General features: G+C 34.2%; 2 protein-coding genes across 2 annotated transcripts; one reads left to right on the top strand and one right to left on the bottom strand.

The window, feature by feature from the left end:
- Nucleotides 1-4,611: 4,611 nt before the first annotated feature.
- On the top strand, nucleotides 4,612-7,381 carry LOC127725257 (uncharacterized). Its single transcript, XM_052232126.1, has one exon. The coding sequence runs from the start codon at nucleotides 5,393-5,395 to the stop codon at nucleotides 7,268-7,270; it is 1,878 nt and encodes a 625-aa protein (XP_052088086.1). The 5' UTR covers nucleotides 4,612-5,392; the 3' UTR covers nucleotides 7,271-7,381.
- A 978-nt stretch (nucleotides 7,382-8,359) lies between these two features.
- Nucleotides 8,360-13,451, bottom strand: LOC127725264 (ganglioside GM2 activator-like). The gene is made up of 4 exons (XM_052232137.1): nucleotides 13,305-13,451; nucleotides 11,287-11,476; nucleotides 10,117-10,297; nucleotides 8,360-8,589 (listed from the first exon to the last, which is right to left on the bottom strand). The coding sequence occupies exons 1-4, from the start codon at nucleotides 13,375-13,377 to the stop codon at nucleotides 8,473-8,475; spliced, it is 561 nt and encodes a 186-aa protein (XP_052088097.1). The 5' UTR covers nucleotides 13,378-13,451; the 3' UTR covers nucleotides 8,360-8,472.
- Nucleotides 13,452-19,715: the final 6,264 nt, after the last annotated feature.

Raw genomic sequence — 19,715 nt, 5'->3', positions numbered from 1 at the left:
AACGATTTTTCAAAATTAGGAATACAAAACAAATGGCCTAATTTAATTTGTTTAGTAATCGAAAACTCCAATATTTCTGGAGTGATGATGCTATAATAACAAATCAATGCTTGTTGCAAGGAGGAAAATCTTAAATCTCAAAGTTGAAGAGGGAAAGAGCAGAAATGTTAATTACACATATAGACAAGGAAAGTGACTGTTGACCAAGAGAGAAATGTTAATTACACATATAGACAAGGAAAGTGACTGTTGACCAAGAGAAGACTTTTTACAGGTGCTACAGTCAAAGGAGTGGGAGAGATTAAAGCTGTTGGATCTCAACCTTCTCTCCAAGACAACAGAAAGCTTAACTTTAGTTGAAACAAAGATATTGATCATTGTTATTTTGCATCGTTTCTTCTATTACCTATTCTAACATTGGACTCTGAACTGAATTTTACTGTGTGTATTGCTGTGTATTTGTTTATTCCACGTTGGCTAGAGGTATAGGGGAGGGTTGAGATCACACAAAACATGTTTAACCATGCCACATTTTTGCGCCTGTCCCAAGTCAGGAACCTCTGGCCTTTGTTAGTGTTGTATGTTTTTTTAATTTTGGTTCATTTATATGTTTCTGAGTTTAGTGTGACGTCCATTTTTTCTGAACTATTATACATTATTGTTTAGGGGCCAACTGAAGCCTGCCTCCAGGTGTGGGATTTTCTCGCTGTGTTGAAGACCCATTGGTGTCCTTGGGCTGTTTTCTGCTCTTTGGTCCGGTTGTTGTCTCTTTGACTCATTCCCTGTTTCCATTCTCAATTTTATGATAGCAAACTTAATTAAATGTACATAAGAAACTAGACAGGTATATACATAAGGAGCTTGATGAAAGCACGGAAAACTAAATTGATCCACATGGGAAAGTAGATGGATACTATTTGGTATTACTACATGTATGTAGTAGACAGTACATATTCAGAAACTAGATGTTACAAATATACAGGCATTAGAAACAAGACAGAACACACATTAACATAAGGAGCTAGCTATATAGATTTAAATGTAATAGGATTTGATTGTAAATGTTTACACGTTAGAAACTAGCTAGATAGATATTAAAAAACTAGAATGACAGATGGATACACATATTAAAGAGAGTGGTGATACAAACTCAAAGTAGGTGGATAGGCATGAAAAATTAGCTAGATACATGTAAACTAGCTAGATACTAGTTGGACTCTTATAAGACGGCACTATGATCCAGGAAAAAAAAAAAAATTACTTTTGAAAAGAAACTATCTTTTAATGTAACCAATCTAGATACATATGTCAATTCCAGAAAAGGATAAATGTTGTCACTATTTATTACAAGTACATTATCAGCAAATCAAGAATTGTATTTAGTGTATCAACTAAGGGGTGTATACTCGGATATATATGAAATCAGAAACATGTGAAGTTAAGAAATCAAAGTACATTATAGATGGTGTATTTTAAAACTTTCTTAAAAATATCATAAAACATTTCAAGCCAGAAAGTACCATGTATACCCTATCTTGTTCATTTGGTTATGGTGATTCAACACAAATAGTCTTATTTGATCCATACATTGAACCACAACTTGGATCGCTTTACACAAGTTTGTTACTGATGATCCAAGGTTAACTGCTTTGTGATTTTGATCATAATTTGAAATAAGCTGTATTAGCCTATATATGAACAAATAACATCATTTTGTCAGATTCTATTGAAGTGGTGCGGTAAAAGATAACTGGAATATTTTTTGGTTTGTTTTTGTTGCCTGGAATAATTAACAACCGTGTCCTAGAAAAACTAGTAATATGTTTTAGCTTTGATCAGTTTACATGATCTTGTTTACACTCAGCATACGGAAGGTTCATAGTTTCTTCAAACAGTAACACGTTGTGAACTTTGATGTCTTTTAAGATTTACAGTTACAGAGAACAGCAACACATTGTAAACTTGTATGCCGACTAATACTAAGCCTGTTGAGATCGTTAGTATCCCTAAATAGACAGTATAGTGCTTCCCTATGTCCGTGGTATGTTTAACTGACTATTAGCTGGCAATCTACTTCTAAAATGAGGTATTTATGTTGTCCTGTTACACCATTGTCTCAGGTTAGGGGTGGGTTGAGCGCTCACAGACATGTTTTAATCCCGCGACATCCTGTATGAGTCCTGTAACTATTAAGAAATTCGATGGTTGTCGTTGGTTGCTGTCTGTCATAGGTTGTTTCCTTTATTGTTTTAGCATAGAACAGGCCATTGGTTTTATCGTTTGAAATGTTGACATTTTGTCATGATGGGACTTTTGATAAGTTATTTTTTTGTATGGTTTTTGGTCCTTGTTGAAGGCCGTACGGTGACCGTAGTTGGTTAAAGCAATGTCCTCTGGTCTATGATGGACAGTTGTCTTCTTTTTTTATATCAATTTGATAAATTTAATTTGCAATCATCAACACATGCAGTATGGTATAAACTCAAATAATGTCTCACTTACATGAGCGTCACTGTTGAGTCTTTAGTAGACGAAACGCGCGTCCCATGGTGTACAAATATATAAGCCTGGTATCTTTGATGAGTTTTTTTATATGGATTCAGAATGGTAATGATTGGATATATTGTGGCTTATGTAAGCACTATGTGATTCAGAATGATGATGATTGGATATATTGTGGCTTATGTAAGCACTATGTGATTCAGAATGGTGATGATTGGATATATTGTGGCTTATGTAAGCACTATGTGATTCAGAATGGTGATGATTGGATATATTGTGGCTTATGTAAGCACTATGTGATTCAGAATGGTGATGATTGGATATATTGTGGCTTATGTAAGCACTATGTGATTCAGAATGGTGATGATTGGATATATTGTGGCTTATGTAAGCACTATGTGATTCAGAATGGTGATGATTGGATATATTGTGGCTTATGTAAGCACTATGTGATTCAGAATGATGATGATTGGATATATTGTGGCTTATGTAAGCACTATGTGATTCAGAATGGTGATGATTGGATATATTGTGGCTTATGTAAGCACTATGTGATTCAGAATGGTAAAGATTGGATATATTGTGGCTTATGTAAGCACTATGTGATTCAGAATGGTGATGATTGGATATATTGTGGCTTATGTAAGCACTATGTGATTCAGAATGGTAATGATTGGATATATTGTGGCTTATGTAAGCACTATGTGATTCAGAATGGTGATGATTGGATATATTGTGGCTTATGTAAGCACTATGTGATTCAGAATGGTGATGATTGGATATATTGTGGCTTATGTAAGGAATATGTGATTCAGAATGATGATGATTGGATATATTGTGGCTTATGTAAGCACTATGTGATTCAGAATGGTGATGATTGGATATATTGTGGCTTATGTAAGCACTATGTGATTCAGAATGGTAAAGATTGGATATATTGTGGCTTATGTAAGCACTATGTGATTCAGAATGGTGATGATTGGATATATTGTGGCTTATGTAAGCACTATGTGATTCAGAATGGTGATGATTGGATATATTGTGGCTTATGTAAGCACTATGTGATTCAGAATGGTGATGATTGGATATATTGTGCCTTATGTAAGCACTATGTGATTCAGAATGGTGATGATTGGATATATTGTGGCTTATGCAAGCACTATGTGATTCAGAATGGTGATGATTGGATATATTGTGCCTTATGTAAGCACTATGTGATTCAGAATGATGATGATTGGATATATTGTGGCTTATGTAAGCACTATGTGATTCAGAACCATCCTGAAATATTTCAACATGAAGTTCCATACAGACATTAATAGAAGAGCAAACTAGCTGAGAAAATGGACTGCATATATAACCAATAAATGAAATAAAATTATAACAAGCTAGTATGTCCTATAAGGGTGGCATGCCTATTATGGACGGTTGGCGTTGTGAGCGAAAATGTTAAATATTCATTGACAAGTTGTTCTGTTCATGTGTGTAATATTTGCCGCTTGACACTAAGTAGTCACTAATCGTCAATCAAAATGAGCGTTTCTGATGAAGGTTCGTCCAGACAAGATCTCTCGTAAGCAGCGAGTTAGATATGCAGACTGATTTACTAGACCAGTAAATGAATCATTGACGGACTGCTAGATCGCTAGGATATCTGTCACCCTATACCCTGTGCTTAAACTTCTAAGGTCAATAATATAAAGCCCTAGAAATAAACTAATTCTGATTTTTTTTTGTAATTTATATACAAATAATAGATTCGAACTTTTTCAGGCAGAGTTTTCCTTTGATAGTTTTGACTACGGTACCGGTTCCTTTCGTATCATAGCACTCTCATTTACTTATAGATATTTGGTTTTATTTTTTTTTGGTTCGATGAATGTTGATCTAGAAGAAAAGTCCGTTTTCCCCAGAGCTTTTTCACATGAATTTATAATATAGAAAGTTTTTTGAAAGTTTGGAGGATTTCTAAAAAAAACAACACCTTGTGTGAAATGAATTCAGGGGACATCGGCTTTTTATGCACAAGTTTTTTTTTCTTCAATTTTGTTAAAAATTTATTTTTTAGGTGCATTGGCATACCTATTTTGTTTGGAAGCTTATATTACAACGTAAAATTAACATCGAATGTTTTCAATGTTTTTATTTGAGATAAAGGGTATTTAACTTCATTCAGTGGCAATCTTCCATTTAATAATCACTAACTACTTTCACATACACATAGCTTAGAGTTAGCGTGAAAATAATCTACTGATACGTCTTACATGGTGAAAATGATTTACTTTATCAAACAAATCACTGTTTGACTCTACAAACTTTTGGCATAATTAAAGAAACCGACTAGTAATGACTATATTGATACCAGGTAATGCATAAAACCATGTTAAATCAATTAGTTCATTTGAAATCCGCTAAACCAGTATGCATTATTCTTGTATTGACCGTACTTCTCTCATTGAATTTAATCAAGCAGAAAGTACTTACATTTAACAGACTATACAAGAGAAAAAACTAAAAAAGAAAAAAAAAAAATACAACCCGGAAAAGGAAAACCAACGAGGCTCTTTACTTTTGACAGGCACCGAAGCGTGTGGCGGGGTTAAAGTAGTTTTCTATTGCCCCTCCTCCTTTTCTAACGTGAAAGACGTGCGGTAAAGATAGAAAAAAAATGTGCGAAAAGAAAAAGTTGACATTATTTAAACTAAGTGTAAATAAAATAGCGATACAAATATTTGAATGTTTACTTTAAACAAAACACGTTATTAATAATGCATGATTACCTAACACAATAAAGTACAACCTGGCGGTCCATGTAATTTAAACTTTCTTTATGTACATGTTTAACTTTGTATTTTCATGTTGAACACCAACACTTGTTTGATTTTGGAATATGTTGCGATATTTCAAGGACCCTCAATCTCCTAATGTGCAAGTTGCGGACGGGCTCGCCCAAACTGTTGCGTTATGCCAGCTATGTGACAAAAATCCAATCAAATGGAAGTGTGTTGATTGCTCCGAATTACTTTGTGTTGATTGCAAGAAAATTCACGAACGCGGTAAAGCCACACGGAACCATCAAATATCTGCCGTCAAAGATCTTAACGAAGAAATTCTTGAGAATTCGGTTTTCAATTTGGAGTGCACTTTACATCATTATGCATGCTCCATGTACTGTGTCACGTGTAATCAGTGTGCTTGCGCAAACTGTGTTACTGACAATCATTCCGGACATACATTCCAAGATCTGAAAGCACTGTTAGTCAAGAAGAGGAAAGAATTAAAAACAGTTCTTAACGATTTAGAATCAAGGTTTATCCCAGAAACCCAACAGAGAATTGACTCTTTACCGGCGCATATTCGCGCGCACGAAAAAAACATAGAAGGTTTAAAATTACAAATGGAAAAGAGAGCAAGTTCGATAAAATTAGCTGTAGATGAATGCTTAAAACACCACTATGCAGAGCTTTATAGATATTCGGAGGACAGAATAAACAAGTTCTCAGGACATAAAGTCAACTTATCACAACAAATGAAAGAACTGAAAGAAAGCCAAATAAAATTGAGAAAACTTATTCAGCCGAATAGTTCTTCTGATGTCGCAATCCTACTAACGTCCACAATTAATATACGACCACCGGAAGCTACCGAAATAGCACATGTCGAGTTTTCGTCTGGAAATCTGACCGAGAATGATATACAGCGGGAATTCGGATCGCTCGGATTTAGTAGAAGGATTGAAAGACAGCAAACGTTCAATGTCGAAAGTACTAATGCTACACCCAAAATTGATAATCCGGTCCTGAATGCAGTTCAACAAACTGATGACGTTGTGCAAATTAACGTTCCACGAATTGACAATGTAGTTAAGTCGTCAAGGTTAACTAATGGACTAGAGCTCAAAACCTTAAATACAAGTTTGTCTTCTGTTACATCGATTTGTGTATCTAAAAACGATACATTATGGGTAGGCTGTGCATGTAGCAGGCGATTAGAACTTATCAATAACAGTGAACGCGCTCGAGATTTGCCACCTGTTATGACAAATGTTTTAGGATTCTCTTTGGCCGGGAATGGTGATCTTTTCATTACGGACTTTGATAATTGTAAATTGCGCAGACGTGAATATCCTTCAGGAAAATTGACACTGGTTAAGGATTTTAAACCTCAAAATCCGGTTTCTGTTTACGCTGATCTGCAGGAAAATTGCAGTATGATCTATGTCGGCCTTATTGACTCCGCCCGAAAATTGACCGACGACTACAAAAATATTAAAGGAAGTGTTGTGATGATTTCTTCGAACGGTGAAGTGAAAAACACGTTTGGAAATGGTCAGCCAATAGAGTTTACTGTGCCCAACAGAATTACTGTCAGTGTGTGTTCTAACAGTTTACTGGTGATAGACTCTACCACACCAGAGAGTGGGCGGATAATATCTCTTTCGAAATCTGGCAACATACAATTTACCTACAACCCAATCCAGAACAACACGTTGAACTTGTTCAATCCAACAGACCTTATCTGTACGTTACATGGGCAGATTTTTATCTGTGATGTTGGCAATGACCTTCTACATATCCTTGATCATAACGGTCTACTCGACCACTACATTGATACAAAGTCTTGTGGAATAGAACGTCCATGGAGTTTGGCTTTGTATGGTGACCGAACTCTTTTTATCGGAACTTTTACTTACAAAGGAAGAAAAAGGTCAAAGGAAACACAGAAAGGGGTGGTATATATAGTTACGGACTTTAATAGTAATGGATAAAGTTAAACCTTAGGACTAGAAATATAGTATGCATTTCAATTCATTTATTTTCAAGAAAAATGTTTAACTTCGCAATATGTATGTACGTTTCGATAATAAATTTTATCAGCCGATTGTATTGATATGGCCACTACTTGTGTCCTTTACTTGTAGATTCATTCTTATATAGTTATGAATCACAGTTTAGGAAAAAACTCAATAAAGATCTTTCTGAAGGTTTTTCAATAAGAAAAAGTTAAGAATTACCATCATACGGTGGTGATTTTGTTTGATTAAAGTAATTCAAAATTTCTCCCTTTCACATAAATTAAATGGTTAGTAAGTGTTTTATTTATTTTTTTGTATCCACACATATTCCCTAAGTACGTTCTTACATTGCCCGTCATTGTATATATACCACAAGAAGATATGGTTTGGGTTACCATGAGATGAATATCACTGACCTATTATTAACATCTTGGCTTGCATATAGAAAATGACAAAGAGGGAAGGTTAAGATTTTTTTGGGATAAACATATCCCGGTTGACATGATATTACAGGGCTTGCGTTCCCATCATCATTTCCTTAATAGGGAGCTTTTGAACTAATGGATATAATCCACTTATTGTGGCCACCGTTCCGTCCTCATTCGTCCGATTATGGCATCACCGATTGCATTTGTTTTTGTTAGAGGGTTGTTTAACAATAAATATATCACCGATTAACAGTTGATAATCACCGATAAAAGTTTTTTTTTGTTGAATTAAATATCTCGACATTAGATTTTGGATAGTGACATTGTTACCATGGGATGGTTTAACAAAGTCGATTTAACTTCTAGTGTAATTGTTTATGAAACGTAAACGTCTGGGTATCATCAAACCACGAATAAGCTAAAGACCATTCAGTAAATTAAAGTACCAAGTAAGCCGTTATGATTTAGTTCGCAAGACGCGCGCATTGTCTACATAAGGCTCATTATCAGCGCTTAAATAAAAACTGACTGAAGGTCAAAATCAATAACGAAGTTGTAGAGCATCGAAACCCAAAAATGAAAAAGAAAGTTGTTCCATCTCTGGATAAGACAACCTATGCCTAATTACATTTGCGCGCATTTATTTTACAGGTAACATGTAAATTGAGAAATTAAGATTATTTCAAAGGAGACAGTTTATTTCCAAATATTGAAATTTCACAAATTTAGAAATTAAATGTCTGTTGATTATTTGCATCCGAATCCAAATCCGGTACATGGTAGTTCAAGTGTGATAAACATCGATATACAGCCGATGAGTTTGTTCCCTTGTAACAACTCCATCTGAACTCTCAGTGCTGTTCCCTGTAAATACAACGATAACATTGTTGACGTAGACGAAATAATTCCATAGAATACACATTAACAATATATTGGATTTTTGGGATCATTTCGTCGTCCTGATTATGCATGACATAATTGGCACTGAATGTTAATCAAGCAACAATCATTCAATCATTCAATCATTCAATCATTCAACCAAGCCATTTCGAAACGTATTGAAGTGTTCATTCATTTATCGATGACTTTGATCGGTTTAGTCTGAAATCGATGTCGGAGTCGCTAATAAACAACTCTCTTACAATGTGATAAATGTATAACAGTTTCGAAAGTAATAAAAAAAGTGTTACTTGATTTCTGTAGCTGTAATTTTTAAAAAGTCCTTGCTTAAACTAATTCCAATTCATGCTTTACAAATGATTAAATTGTAAGTTCCATTGTTTGAAATTTCTTTCATGCTTTGTAGAATCAAATTAAACCACTTACACAAAAGACGAAAATATAAACAAAAGTCATAAAACCGATATACACATAACTAAAGATTGAGCAATAGGAACATCGTCACATCCTGCAATTCGTACAACAGTCAAGATGTATAGATTATCGGGTTCTCTACACATTGATATCGTAAAATATCAGCCTCGAGCCACAATGAGAACCTTTTTGGCGAGTGAGCCCGGTATTCCCCCTGCCTTCGATAGTTATAACGGAGCGACTGAGCAGGGTTGGGCAAAGGGAAGAACTATAAATGATGGTATCCGCTTATATACACTGTATGGTACATGGCTAAACCGTAAGTCGATTTCTAACTCCTTCGACCGCCGAAAACATACTTACGAAAGACTTCAAGATAGGGAGATATCAGTTTAAATATACTGTATGGTGCTGCCCGTAAGTCGATTTCTAACTCCTCCGACCGCCGAAAACATAATGCAAACCTCTAGATATGGAGTTATCCCCTAATATACCCTGTATGGTACAATGCTAACCGTATGTCGATTTCTAACTCTTCCGACCGCCGAAAACATAAAGCATAATGGAATTATCCGCTTATATACCCTGCATGGGACAATGTTAACTCGTAAAACGATTTCTTATTCCTCTGCCCGACGAAAACTGAAAACTTTTATAGATATTGAGTTATCCGATATTCACTTTACATTACTAGTAACTAACCGTCAGTCGGCTCCTAACACCTTCTGATGCCTTAGACAGATCGAAAGATACTATTGAATCTAGATAGTAAGGAATCGGGTCATATATATACTTACCGTAAGTCGGCCCCTTACATCTTCTACTGCCTTAGGCAGATCAAAAGATACTATTAAATCTAGATTGTAAGGAATCGGGTCATATATACTAACCGTAAGTCAGCTCCTCACACCTTCTGCTGCCTTAGACAGATCAAAAGATACTATTGAATCTAGATGATAGGGAAATCGGGTCATATATACTTACCGTAAGTCGGCCCCTTACATCTTCTACCGCCTTAGCCAGATCAAAAGATACTATTGAATCTAGGTCGTAAGGAATCGGGTCATATATACTAACCGTTAGTCGACTCTTTACACCTTCTGCTGCTTTAGACAGATCGAAAGATACTATTGAATCTAGATGGTAAGGAATCGGGTCATATATACTGAGTCCACTACAACCTGACCCTCGTAATATTTTCGGACAGGTGTTCTGGTTGAAAAATGTTTTGACAAAATCACACATTCCATCGTAAAGGCTGAAATAATGAAGATATTTTACAAAATGTCTTCGCAAATATATAATTAGTAATTATATTACTGTGCAGATGAAGGTACATGCAATTATTTTATCTGACAAACGTACTGTACTGTCAACTCTACACTAAGGGTATCATGCTTATAAAGTCTACTAAAGTGGTAATATCCAAAAAAACAAAACAAATAATGAAAAAAAATAAATAAAATAAAACAAATTAACAAAGTGGACATTTTTTCCGCAAGTTTTATTTGTAAAAACTGAATAGTGGCATGCCTCTGTATATTGTCGTTTGTACTCCCTAGTAACAAGAAAAAGGCCCAGTTAATTCTCGCGACTGTTGTATATACTGATATGGATACTGACAGGTGATAATCTATTGCGAAGTTGCCGTTTATGCAAAAAGTTTGGAAAGCCAGACACAATACTTAATTCTAAATAAAATTTAGTTCTATATTTTCATGATGGGCAAACACCTTTATGAGCATTCTTGATGGGGACAACACACGAAAAACGGTTCTAAAGGATTAATTATGATAACTGGTTATAAATTTCGTGCTCCTGAAGCGCTTTTCTGGAATCAACTTCATTGAGCGCTCAACCCATATATGTGACATTTGAAAGTCAGGGATGATTTAATACGTAGAAATGTTAGGAGCTACATAACAAATGGGGACTTGCAAAGAATAGCCAAATTCATCTACGGTCAACTGACACATTAATTGGATATGTTTTACAGTTCCTTCCACTAGGACGATACCATTGTTTAATTTTTCTTCTTATAGTTGATGTGTTTCCCTCGGTTTTAGTTTGTTACCAAGATTTGTTTTTGCTTGATCAAATTATGACTATTGAACAGCGATATACTACTGTTGCCTTTATTTAGTCTGCAAACTTAAGTTTACCTTCAATGGTTCAACACGGGTAATGATATCTTAGTTGTTTAATACATAGTAAATGTAATGGTTATAATAGTGTTAACATAATTACCATGATCCTATCTTGTTTATACATGGAACAGTTGTCCATGGTCCATTCAAGTTCTTCTCTATAGTGATATTGATTTTAGGTGGAGCATGCAAGGCTGACTCAATGGATCCCTCAAAATGTACTGTCAAGTTGCCTTTAGCGGACTGAACATCAAGACTCGATACATGTATCAAACTTCCCTGTCCCGAACCTGTGAAATGTATGTTATAAAGTATCATGATAACTAAATGCTCCTACGTGCATCGGAAATATGTTAACGTATATATTTTGGGAGCTATTTTACAGGAATCACCCACTTCACGCTACTGTATCATGCAAAACGGAGAGTATAGGAAATTTGCACTTTTTATCTTTTTTTATTGGCAAATTGAGACGACTTCATATAAAATAGAAATAAATTACTCGAACCATTAACACACAGCCTTCACAATACCAGAATATAATTGCCAACATTAACTAGCAAAACAACTCACATACAATATTGAAAAACGCAAATTAAATTCAAACTATAACCATATAAAAATAAGGAGATATGGTATGATTGCCAATGAGACAACTATCCACCAGAGTCCAAATGATGTAGAAGTGTAAAGAAACTATAAAACATCTTACGATCTTCATCAAATAGCAAAACTAATACTTTATATCCATGAAATTTCAGATGAGAAAAGTATGAATTTCAGAGACCATATCAATATGAATACTACAAACAACTTAGAAGTTATAGTGAAGATGGGGATACACGTTTTTGAGATGTGGTATATAGGGGGTAAAACCGAGTGCATGGTAAAAAGGCGGGAAGTTTGGAAAAATTACAAAAATCGAGATTTGTGAAATGAGCACCCCATGTCACGTCAGTGAATATGTGACATAACAGCATTCTTACTCCTAACAAACTTTAAGTTAATCTGAATGGGAGCAATAAGTACAGTTCTTTCCAACACGAATATCTGAATGGGAACAATAAGTTCATGCACTTCTTACCAACGCAAATATTGATCCTACATTTTGACGTATGTTTTGTTCAGTTGTACTTGTTGGTATCTATGCTTGATATGAATTAAACAGATAAACTTTAAGGGCATACGATACAGTTTTTGTCCCACGGTGAATTTCCTACGAAAATTTGCATACAAACTTTTTTTCACCTTGACAATTCAAATATGTTATTAAAAATATGTCTTCATACTCCGAGAGATAAATGGAGTCGAAATTTTAGAAATTTACTCAAAATTTCGGTTTCTTCGACATCTCCTTTGAACAGACATACCTTACTTTTTTGTTACAAAAGATAAACACGAGCGGATATGTGTTAACACATTTGAAATATCTTCTCTACATAATGCTCTGAATTTGAGTAACAAGTCTGTGGGTATGATGCATTTTAATCAAATTTTCATTTTGGCATTTTTTGCTGAATATCTATCTAATTAAATAAAATTTCCATCGTTGATTTCTTCGTGGAAATAATTACAAACAATCCTCATACATAATCAAGCAAACTGTCAGTTTTAAAAAGAGGGGTTCATGTAATCGTTTTCTAGTTAAAGATTAAAACCAGTCGAAAAATACACCTTTTCCGATATGTCATAGTTTGCATTGCAAAAAATTACCAAAAAAAAAAGCAACCTGTAAATATATCGTATGCCCTTAATCCAACAGAAACCCATCAACAACAAAATCCACAAGGACATCTAGAACTCAACATATAATCGACAAAATCATACAAGTATCTCACTGTGAAGTGTCTACACCGCAAGCTCCAAATTTATACCTTTCTCTCCGGATTGATTCACCAAAAATGTCGAGACAAAACATGACCAGAATACTTAGTGGTATCATATAGCTACATGTTCTTTGGCATAAAACTGTTTATTTGACCCGTTGATATGGGTACAGATTATCGTGAAACGTGGCGAATTTTGTTTCAGTGAAAATTGAGTTAAAACAGTTCGACTTGAAGAAAAAAAATCAGTTGATAATTAATTTGTCTCATTGCAGAAAAAAACATTACCTACCACAATCCGCCCATTGTAAGGACAGCTGGACAAAAGACAGCACACAAAATACAACAAGTATAAAGTATCCCATAGTCTCCTTGCGCTCCTAAACACTCGATAGAATGAGATAGTGAAGATGTTTGTTATCTAACTTCCTGATGCACTCTACCTGCATAAAACATAGTGAATATAAAATGTTCTCTTATCTACCCGTATAGTTTTAAGAATATATAAAAATTCTCAATGGGATGTCATTTGCGGTGGGGTTAAACATGATTATGAAATTAGAGGAAACAGTTTTTTCTCGACAGTCAAATCTAATAAACCCTCAAAAAGATACACAGCTAAGCAAAATAAAAAAGTCTACTGCTTTGCATACGTCACTCGCCACGCGAATAAAAAAAATCAGTCAAAGTATCATGACCGAAAATAATACAATCAGTTAATTTACATATTAGACGACTATTCTGGGATCTCGTATAAGAAGATATCTTTGACTCCCGCAACGCATGGCACGGGGAACAAAATAAGGAAATGTGGTATGATTGCCAATGAGACAGCTATCCACCTTAGACCAAATGACGTACATGTGTGAGCAGCTATAGGTCACCGATAGGATATAGAACATGTAGATGTTAGAATTAAAAAAAAAACATAATTCATAGATCTTATTAGAGTGCTGAAATGATAACCTTTTAGACTACGTTTATTCACAGGACCGATAAACTTACATGGACTTTGTGTAAATTTATGGGATCTTAAAACAACATCAACGTAAAAATTAACTGAAAGCTGGTTTCTGATTGTTGGTAAAGAAATAAAAGTTAATAATTTAGAAAGATTAAAAACCCCACAAAAAACACTCGGGATGATCTGGTGCTCTTCAGGGGTGCATAGATCCTGCTTCAAATACATATATTTGAATTTGGAACTTGCTTCGCTAGGGGCAAGTGGCATCCGTCAAGTTGCTCATGGTTAGTGCTACTTTGGAGATAAATCTCATTCGATGATGTCACAATTGTAAAAAAAGAGGACGGGATTATTCAGGATTTCCTCATGAATTGTCAATTCCTAATTTCGTTATCAAGCAGTTTATGTTATGTGATTATCACTCGAACTCGATAGTTACTGGCGCGTTACAGCGGAAACAACAACATATATTAGTCATTGATTTAGGAAAGATGCTAAGCAGCATTTTGGTTTTTGAAGATAGATTTAGTATGGATATTCATATACCTATTTGTATTTGTATCAACGACCTCACAGCCTTGGCCCAATTGGAAATAGTATTCACGTCATCAGATTGTGTTCTTTGTATTACTACTCATGGGACAATAAAAGAGAGGCAAAAGATACCAGAGGGACATTCAAACTCACAAGTCGAAAACAAACTGACAACGCCATGGCTAAAAAAGAAAAAGACCAAGAAACAAACAATAGTACACAAAACACAACATAGAAAACTAAAGACTGAGCAACACAAAACCCACCAAAACCTGGGGGTGATCTCAGGTGCTCCGGAAGGGTAAGCAGATCCTGCTTCACGTGTGTCACCCGTCATGTTGCTCATGTTAGTACAAACCCGGTAATGAGTCTAATTCGGTATGTCACATTCGGGAAAAGGGGAAGGGATTTTAGTTACGACATTAGGAACATATCCGCTATCATCTGTAAAACAGATATTCCATAACGGCCAACCAACTCGTGATGGCGTCCGTAAAACTTACGAAGGGATGATTTCGACTATACCACTTGGAACTCTTAGTTTAATAGCTTCCCTTTGAGCAGCAAAAAAATGAAAACAACACGTCATAAATTTCATGCGTCCGAAGCGCTTTTCTAGATTTACCTTCGTCAGGAACGCTCAAAGCCGAATATTTGAAAGCCAAGGATGTATAAGGACCGAAAACGTCTATCTGACCTTGTTTTAGTTTGTAACCCGGATTTGTTTTTATCTCTATCGAATCGATTTATGAGTTTCCAACAGCGGTATACTACTGTTGCCTTTACTTGTTATATTCATACCAAAGATTCATTTTTTTCGTATTTTTGTTAAATCCCCGAATATTCTTTACATAGATATTACTTGCTTCCCATATGATGATGGGTTGTCAATCTACAAGACAAGCAATATTCAGGAATTTGATACTCATTCTTAGTTGATGTTTGTGGCTCTTTAAAAATATCATTCTAAAACTAATTCAATTATATCTTTAAACGTTTTTGATCGGAATCGTTGCAGTGCATTTGGTATTATGAACAACTAATTTTCCGCTATATTGACACTAGCATAATATTTCAACAGATTTGTCTAATGCTCTGTGTTTAGTAGAGGCGGTTAGATGTCATCTAAGATACTGCAATAGTAAGTTGATTTTGTAAAATAGACAATGTAATTTCGAATCAGACACAGAACAGAACCTGCTATTACCATCTCAAACGGTGCAACTTTTAACAATGACGTTCGATGAAAAACAAATTGTAATCAAATGAAGTTTTCGAATTCCCAACTATTTTGTTTACCAATGTTTACATAAAGGAAAGTATGTACATCCTGAGTAGTAAGAGGAAAACCAACATCATATTCGTGATGCAAGTTCCTTGAAAAAAAAAGAAAAGAATAATTATAATAAACAATATATGAGTAAATAAAAAAACATATAACTCATTACACACTTAAAATTGTACACTCTGATGCTTAATAATATTGATAATCTTTTTTTCTGAACAGTTCTGTACCAGCAAAATTTAAACGAAGAACTTAACTCTATTTTCCCAGATGAAATTAATTCAATAGGCCGTCTAATGGTGGCACAAGGAAAAGCCTGAGTTGTACACCCATCTATTCCAGTAACATGCTTATGAATAGACGCCGAAACAATGGTTGCCCTTTTTTCTAAGAAAATACCTGTAATAATTATAACAAAACATCAGAAATATGTGCCTTCATCTTTTTAGCTACTGAAATCTTATCGTCTAATGAAAATCCAATCGGATCATTTCAGTGCAATATCAAATTCAAAAAGTAAAGATAAAACTTAATAAATAAGAATTTTACAACAAACAAATGAAATTTACATAGCCGATAAAAAGAGTGAAAATAAATAGTGAGTAGATTTCAATGCAAGAGTATATCCTAATAAAGTTCTAGTTCAAGCCAGTGTGATCACTGAAGTGTAAAAATACATGTTTCACTGCTTTGCTAATTAAATAATTTAAGTCTTGAATTAAAAAGTAAAAAAACAAAAATACCGAACTCCAAAGGAAGATTCAAAACGGAAAGTCCCTTATCAAATGGCAAAATCAAAATCTCAAACACATCAAACGAATGGAAAACAACTGTCATATTTCTGCCTTGGTACAGTTATTTCCTTATGTAGAAAATGGTGGATTAAACCTGGTTTTATAGCTAGCTAAACCTCTCACTTGTACGACAGTCGCATAAAATTCTATTATATTGACAACAATATTTGAACAAAACAAACAGACATGATAGGTAAAATTGTCAAAATTAGGAGTACAGCAGTCAACATTGTTTTATAACCTTAATTGCTATAAAAACAAACAAATATGTCAAAAAAGAAAAACAAACTGTCATATAGACAAAGCACATAAGCAAAAATGAAAGACAAGAATACAAAAACTAACCATATCAAAATAACACAATGCCGGGATGTATAAGTACCGAGCCACGCCAAAAGAATATTACCAAAAACGGACTAAACAGTAAAGGTTAATCATTTACAAAGACAAATAAAAGAAAAATATTACATGTAATTAAGATGATAAACAACGTCAGTACCTAGAATCTATACATCAAGATCATCATGTATTATTTGCGAAGTTGATAAGGAATATTCATCAACAAGGTCTTGGCATCTTCCGATGAACTTTTTTTTAGAAAAAGGATGAGACGTTGTTTGACATAACCCTTGTTCATCAACTTTCTGCTCAGACACTGATGACGCTTTATAAAGTCCGAGTAGCAGATGCAAGCTCTTGAGTAACGAATGAGTTGGGAAATGTATATCCCATATGCAGGTGAAGTTGGTATATTGCTACTAAGGTGGGGGAAATGGATTATTTCAAAATTAAAATCGTGTCGTTTGTCATAGATTCTGGTAATGAGATGACCGCTTATGTCAAATTCGAGGCATAAGTCTATAAATGAGGCGGAAGAAGCCGTTTCTGTTGTCTCTTTAATTTCAAAATAAAAATATAACACAATGAGCAACTAAATATGAACGAATCATAGATGACAGTGTATATACATATTTTTAATAATTGTAATGAGAATTTCCTTGTTTTCAATATTTTACCTAAGGCTATTTGATGCTTAAATTCAAAATTACAAATTGTTAATAAATCACGTCTTTCTGGAAGATTTACAATAACTGTTTGTTTTTCAGACACAATTATTTGATCAATTACATTTTTAGCGCGAAAAAGATATTTCATAAAATATAAGAGGTGTATTGGGATTAATTATTGCTTACTGTTGGAAAAAATATGATATCAAAATAATACATAGGTATATTTGTGATGTTTTAAAATAAATAGTCTAAATATCTGTTTATTATATGTAGAGCAATGACGCTTTGTCAAACAATAATTTTATTACATATAATGTGTTCTATTATTCTGAATAAATTATCATGTATACATTTAAATTGATTAATACTTCTTAAAGTAAATAAATAAGATATTGAATGCGTGTAAAACAGATAATTACCTGTCTATCAGTCCATCATATATAGCAAAGACAATACAACTGTTTACCACATACTTCTATACTTCTTATTGAAGATAGCAAATTTACCTTAAACTGGAAACGTTGATTGAAGAATGTTCATTTTTTAAATCTTATTGTTATCTCCCATTATATTGCATGTTAATTTCTTTATAAAGATTTCCATCTATCAAACTGTAATAATACACGGTTATAAAACTTTGTACTAGTTGAGGTCAATGTTGCAAAGGTATAGTTGTTGTAAAAATAAAACATGGAAGACATCTCGCTTTTAAACGTTTGTATAAGGTTTATGTTTGTCAAAATGCGCATCAGATGCAGTAAATATCTATCGTTAAAGTAGACTATTGACTAAGGTTTTCTCTTTGAAATAATACCAACTCGTTTGACTGTAAAATGTTTAGTTGTAAAACTTGTGTAGTTGAAATTAGAATTCATGATAAAAGTTATATAAAGGTACTTTAATCACGTGTTCCATTTCATCAATGTGTGCTTTAACAAAAGCATGATTTGCATACTTTCTAGTAAAAATCATTTGACAAAGTTTGAAAAAAAGAAAACAACACGTTATAAATTTCATGCGTCCCAAGCGATTTTATTGATAGTTGTAGAGCTAGCACTAGATTTTAGAAAGGAAAGAATCACCGAAGTACTGACTACTGAGCTGATGATACCCTCGGGGACTGATAGTCCACCAGCAGAGGTATCGACCCAGTGCTGGAAAAATGAAAACAACACGTTACTAATTCCATGCATTCGAAACGCTTTTCTGGATTTACCTTCATCAGGAACGCTTAAAAACGAATATTTGAAAACTAAGGATGTACAAGTATCGAAACAGTTGAAGAGCTTTATGACCAACTTTGCCCGAGGGAGTTGAAACCTTAGTTTCTTCATAATTTCAAAATTTATCAACGGAAAATTTCAGAAAGGTTTGTAATAAATCTTGTCAATACAGAAATACTGACTACTGTGCCGATGATACCCTCTCCGACTGACAGTCCACCAGAAATAGGACAATACATAACTCATCAATTTATTGTCAGCACGGGACGAAAAACAGAAAAGCAATCAAGACCTACCAACTTACCCAATTTATGTGGAATGTCTGCTGTGAAAGATGTTGACCGGACTCTTGAAGTCCACCATTATCTCCACCGAATGACTTAAAATAGACTTTAAAAGGACAAAATCAATGACATGTAAGTACTTATATACTTACATATGCCATGTATATTAGAGATGCATTACGTCTTCTTGTGCTTAGAATCCCCTATAGAGATTTTGAGAAGTTACCACCAGGTATAACAACAAGGGTAAGCTATCATATACATCAAAATTACTGTCAGGTTACATTTAACAGGTTGGAAACCCGCCACCCCTCCCCCAATAAGGGATATCCCTTGAATGAAGGACTGTCCCTCAGACAAGGGGTTATTTAGCTGTTGTAGAAAAGAAAAAAGAAAAGAAAAAATTAGGCCTTTTTTTACTTAAAAGGGAGGAGCGTTCATTATAATTAGAAAACCTTTTCTAAAAGAGGGGTCCGCTTATTCTTAATTAAAAAAAAAAACATGGACAAGTTTTGTCAATATAATACCAGATAGACGTATTGTTTTTTGGGAAAAATTATCACTATAATTTTAACCCTCATGAAAGGGATAGTCGTTACCTTGAAGGGA

Source organism: Mytilus californianus, unplaced genomic scaffold (assembly GCF_021869535.1).
Source record: "Mytilus californianus isolate M0D057914Y unplaced genomic scaffold, xbMytCali1.0.p SCAF_15, whole genome shotgun sequence".
Lineage (NCBI taxonomy): Eukaryota > Metazoa > Mollusca > Bivalvia > Mytilida > Mytilidae > Mytilus > Mytilus californianus.
The sequence above is the reverse complement of the archived record's forward strand: the minus strand, read 5'-3'. Positions and strand labels throughout refer to the sequence as shown.

Excerpts from the sequence above, each read along its gene's own strand:
- LOC127725257 (XM_052232126.1), top strand. The coding sequence starts at position 5,393 with ATGTTGCGATATTTCAAGGACCCTCAATCTCCTAATGTGCAAGTTGCG.
- LOC127725264 (XM_052232137.1), bottom strand. The coding sequence starts at position 13,377 with ATGGGATACTTTATACTTGTTGTATTTTGTGTGCTGTCTTTTGTCCAG. Across the intron at positions 11,477-13,304 it reads CTTACAATGGGCGGATTGTG|GTTCGGGACAGGGAAGTTTG; the intron begins GTAGGTAATGTT and ends TACATTTCACAG. Across the intron at positions 10,298-11,286 it reads ATAAACAAGATAGGATCATG|CCTTTACGATGGAATGTGTG; the intron begins GTAATTATGTTA and ends TCATTATTTCAG.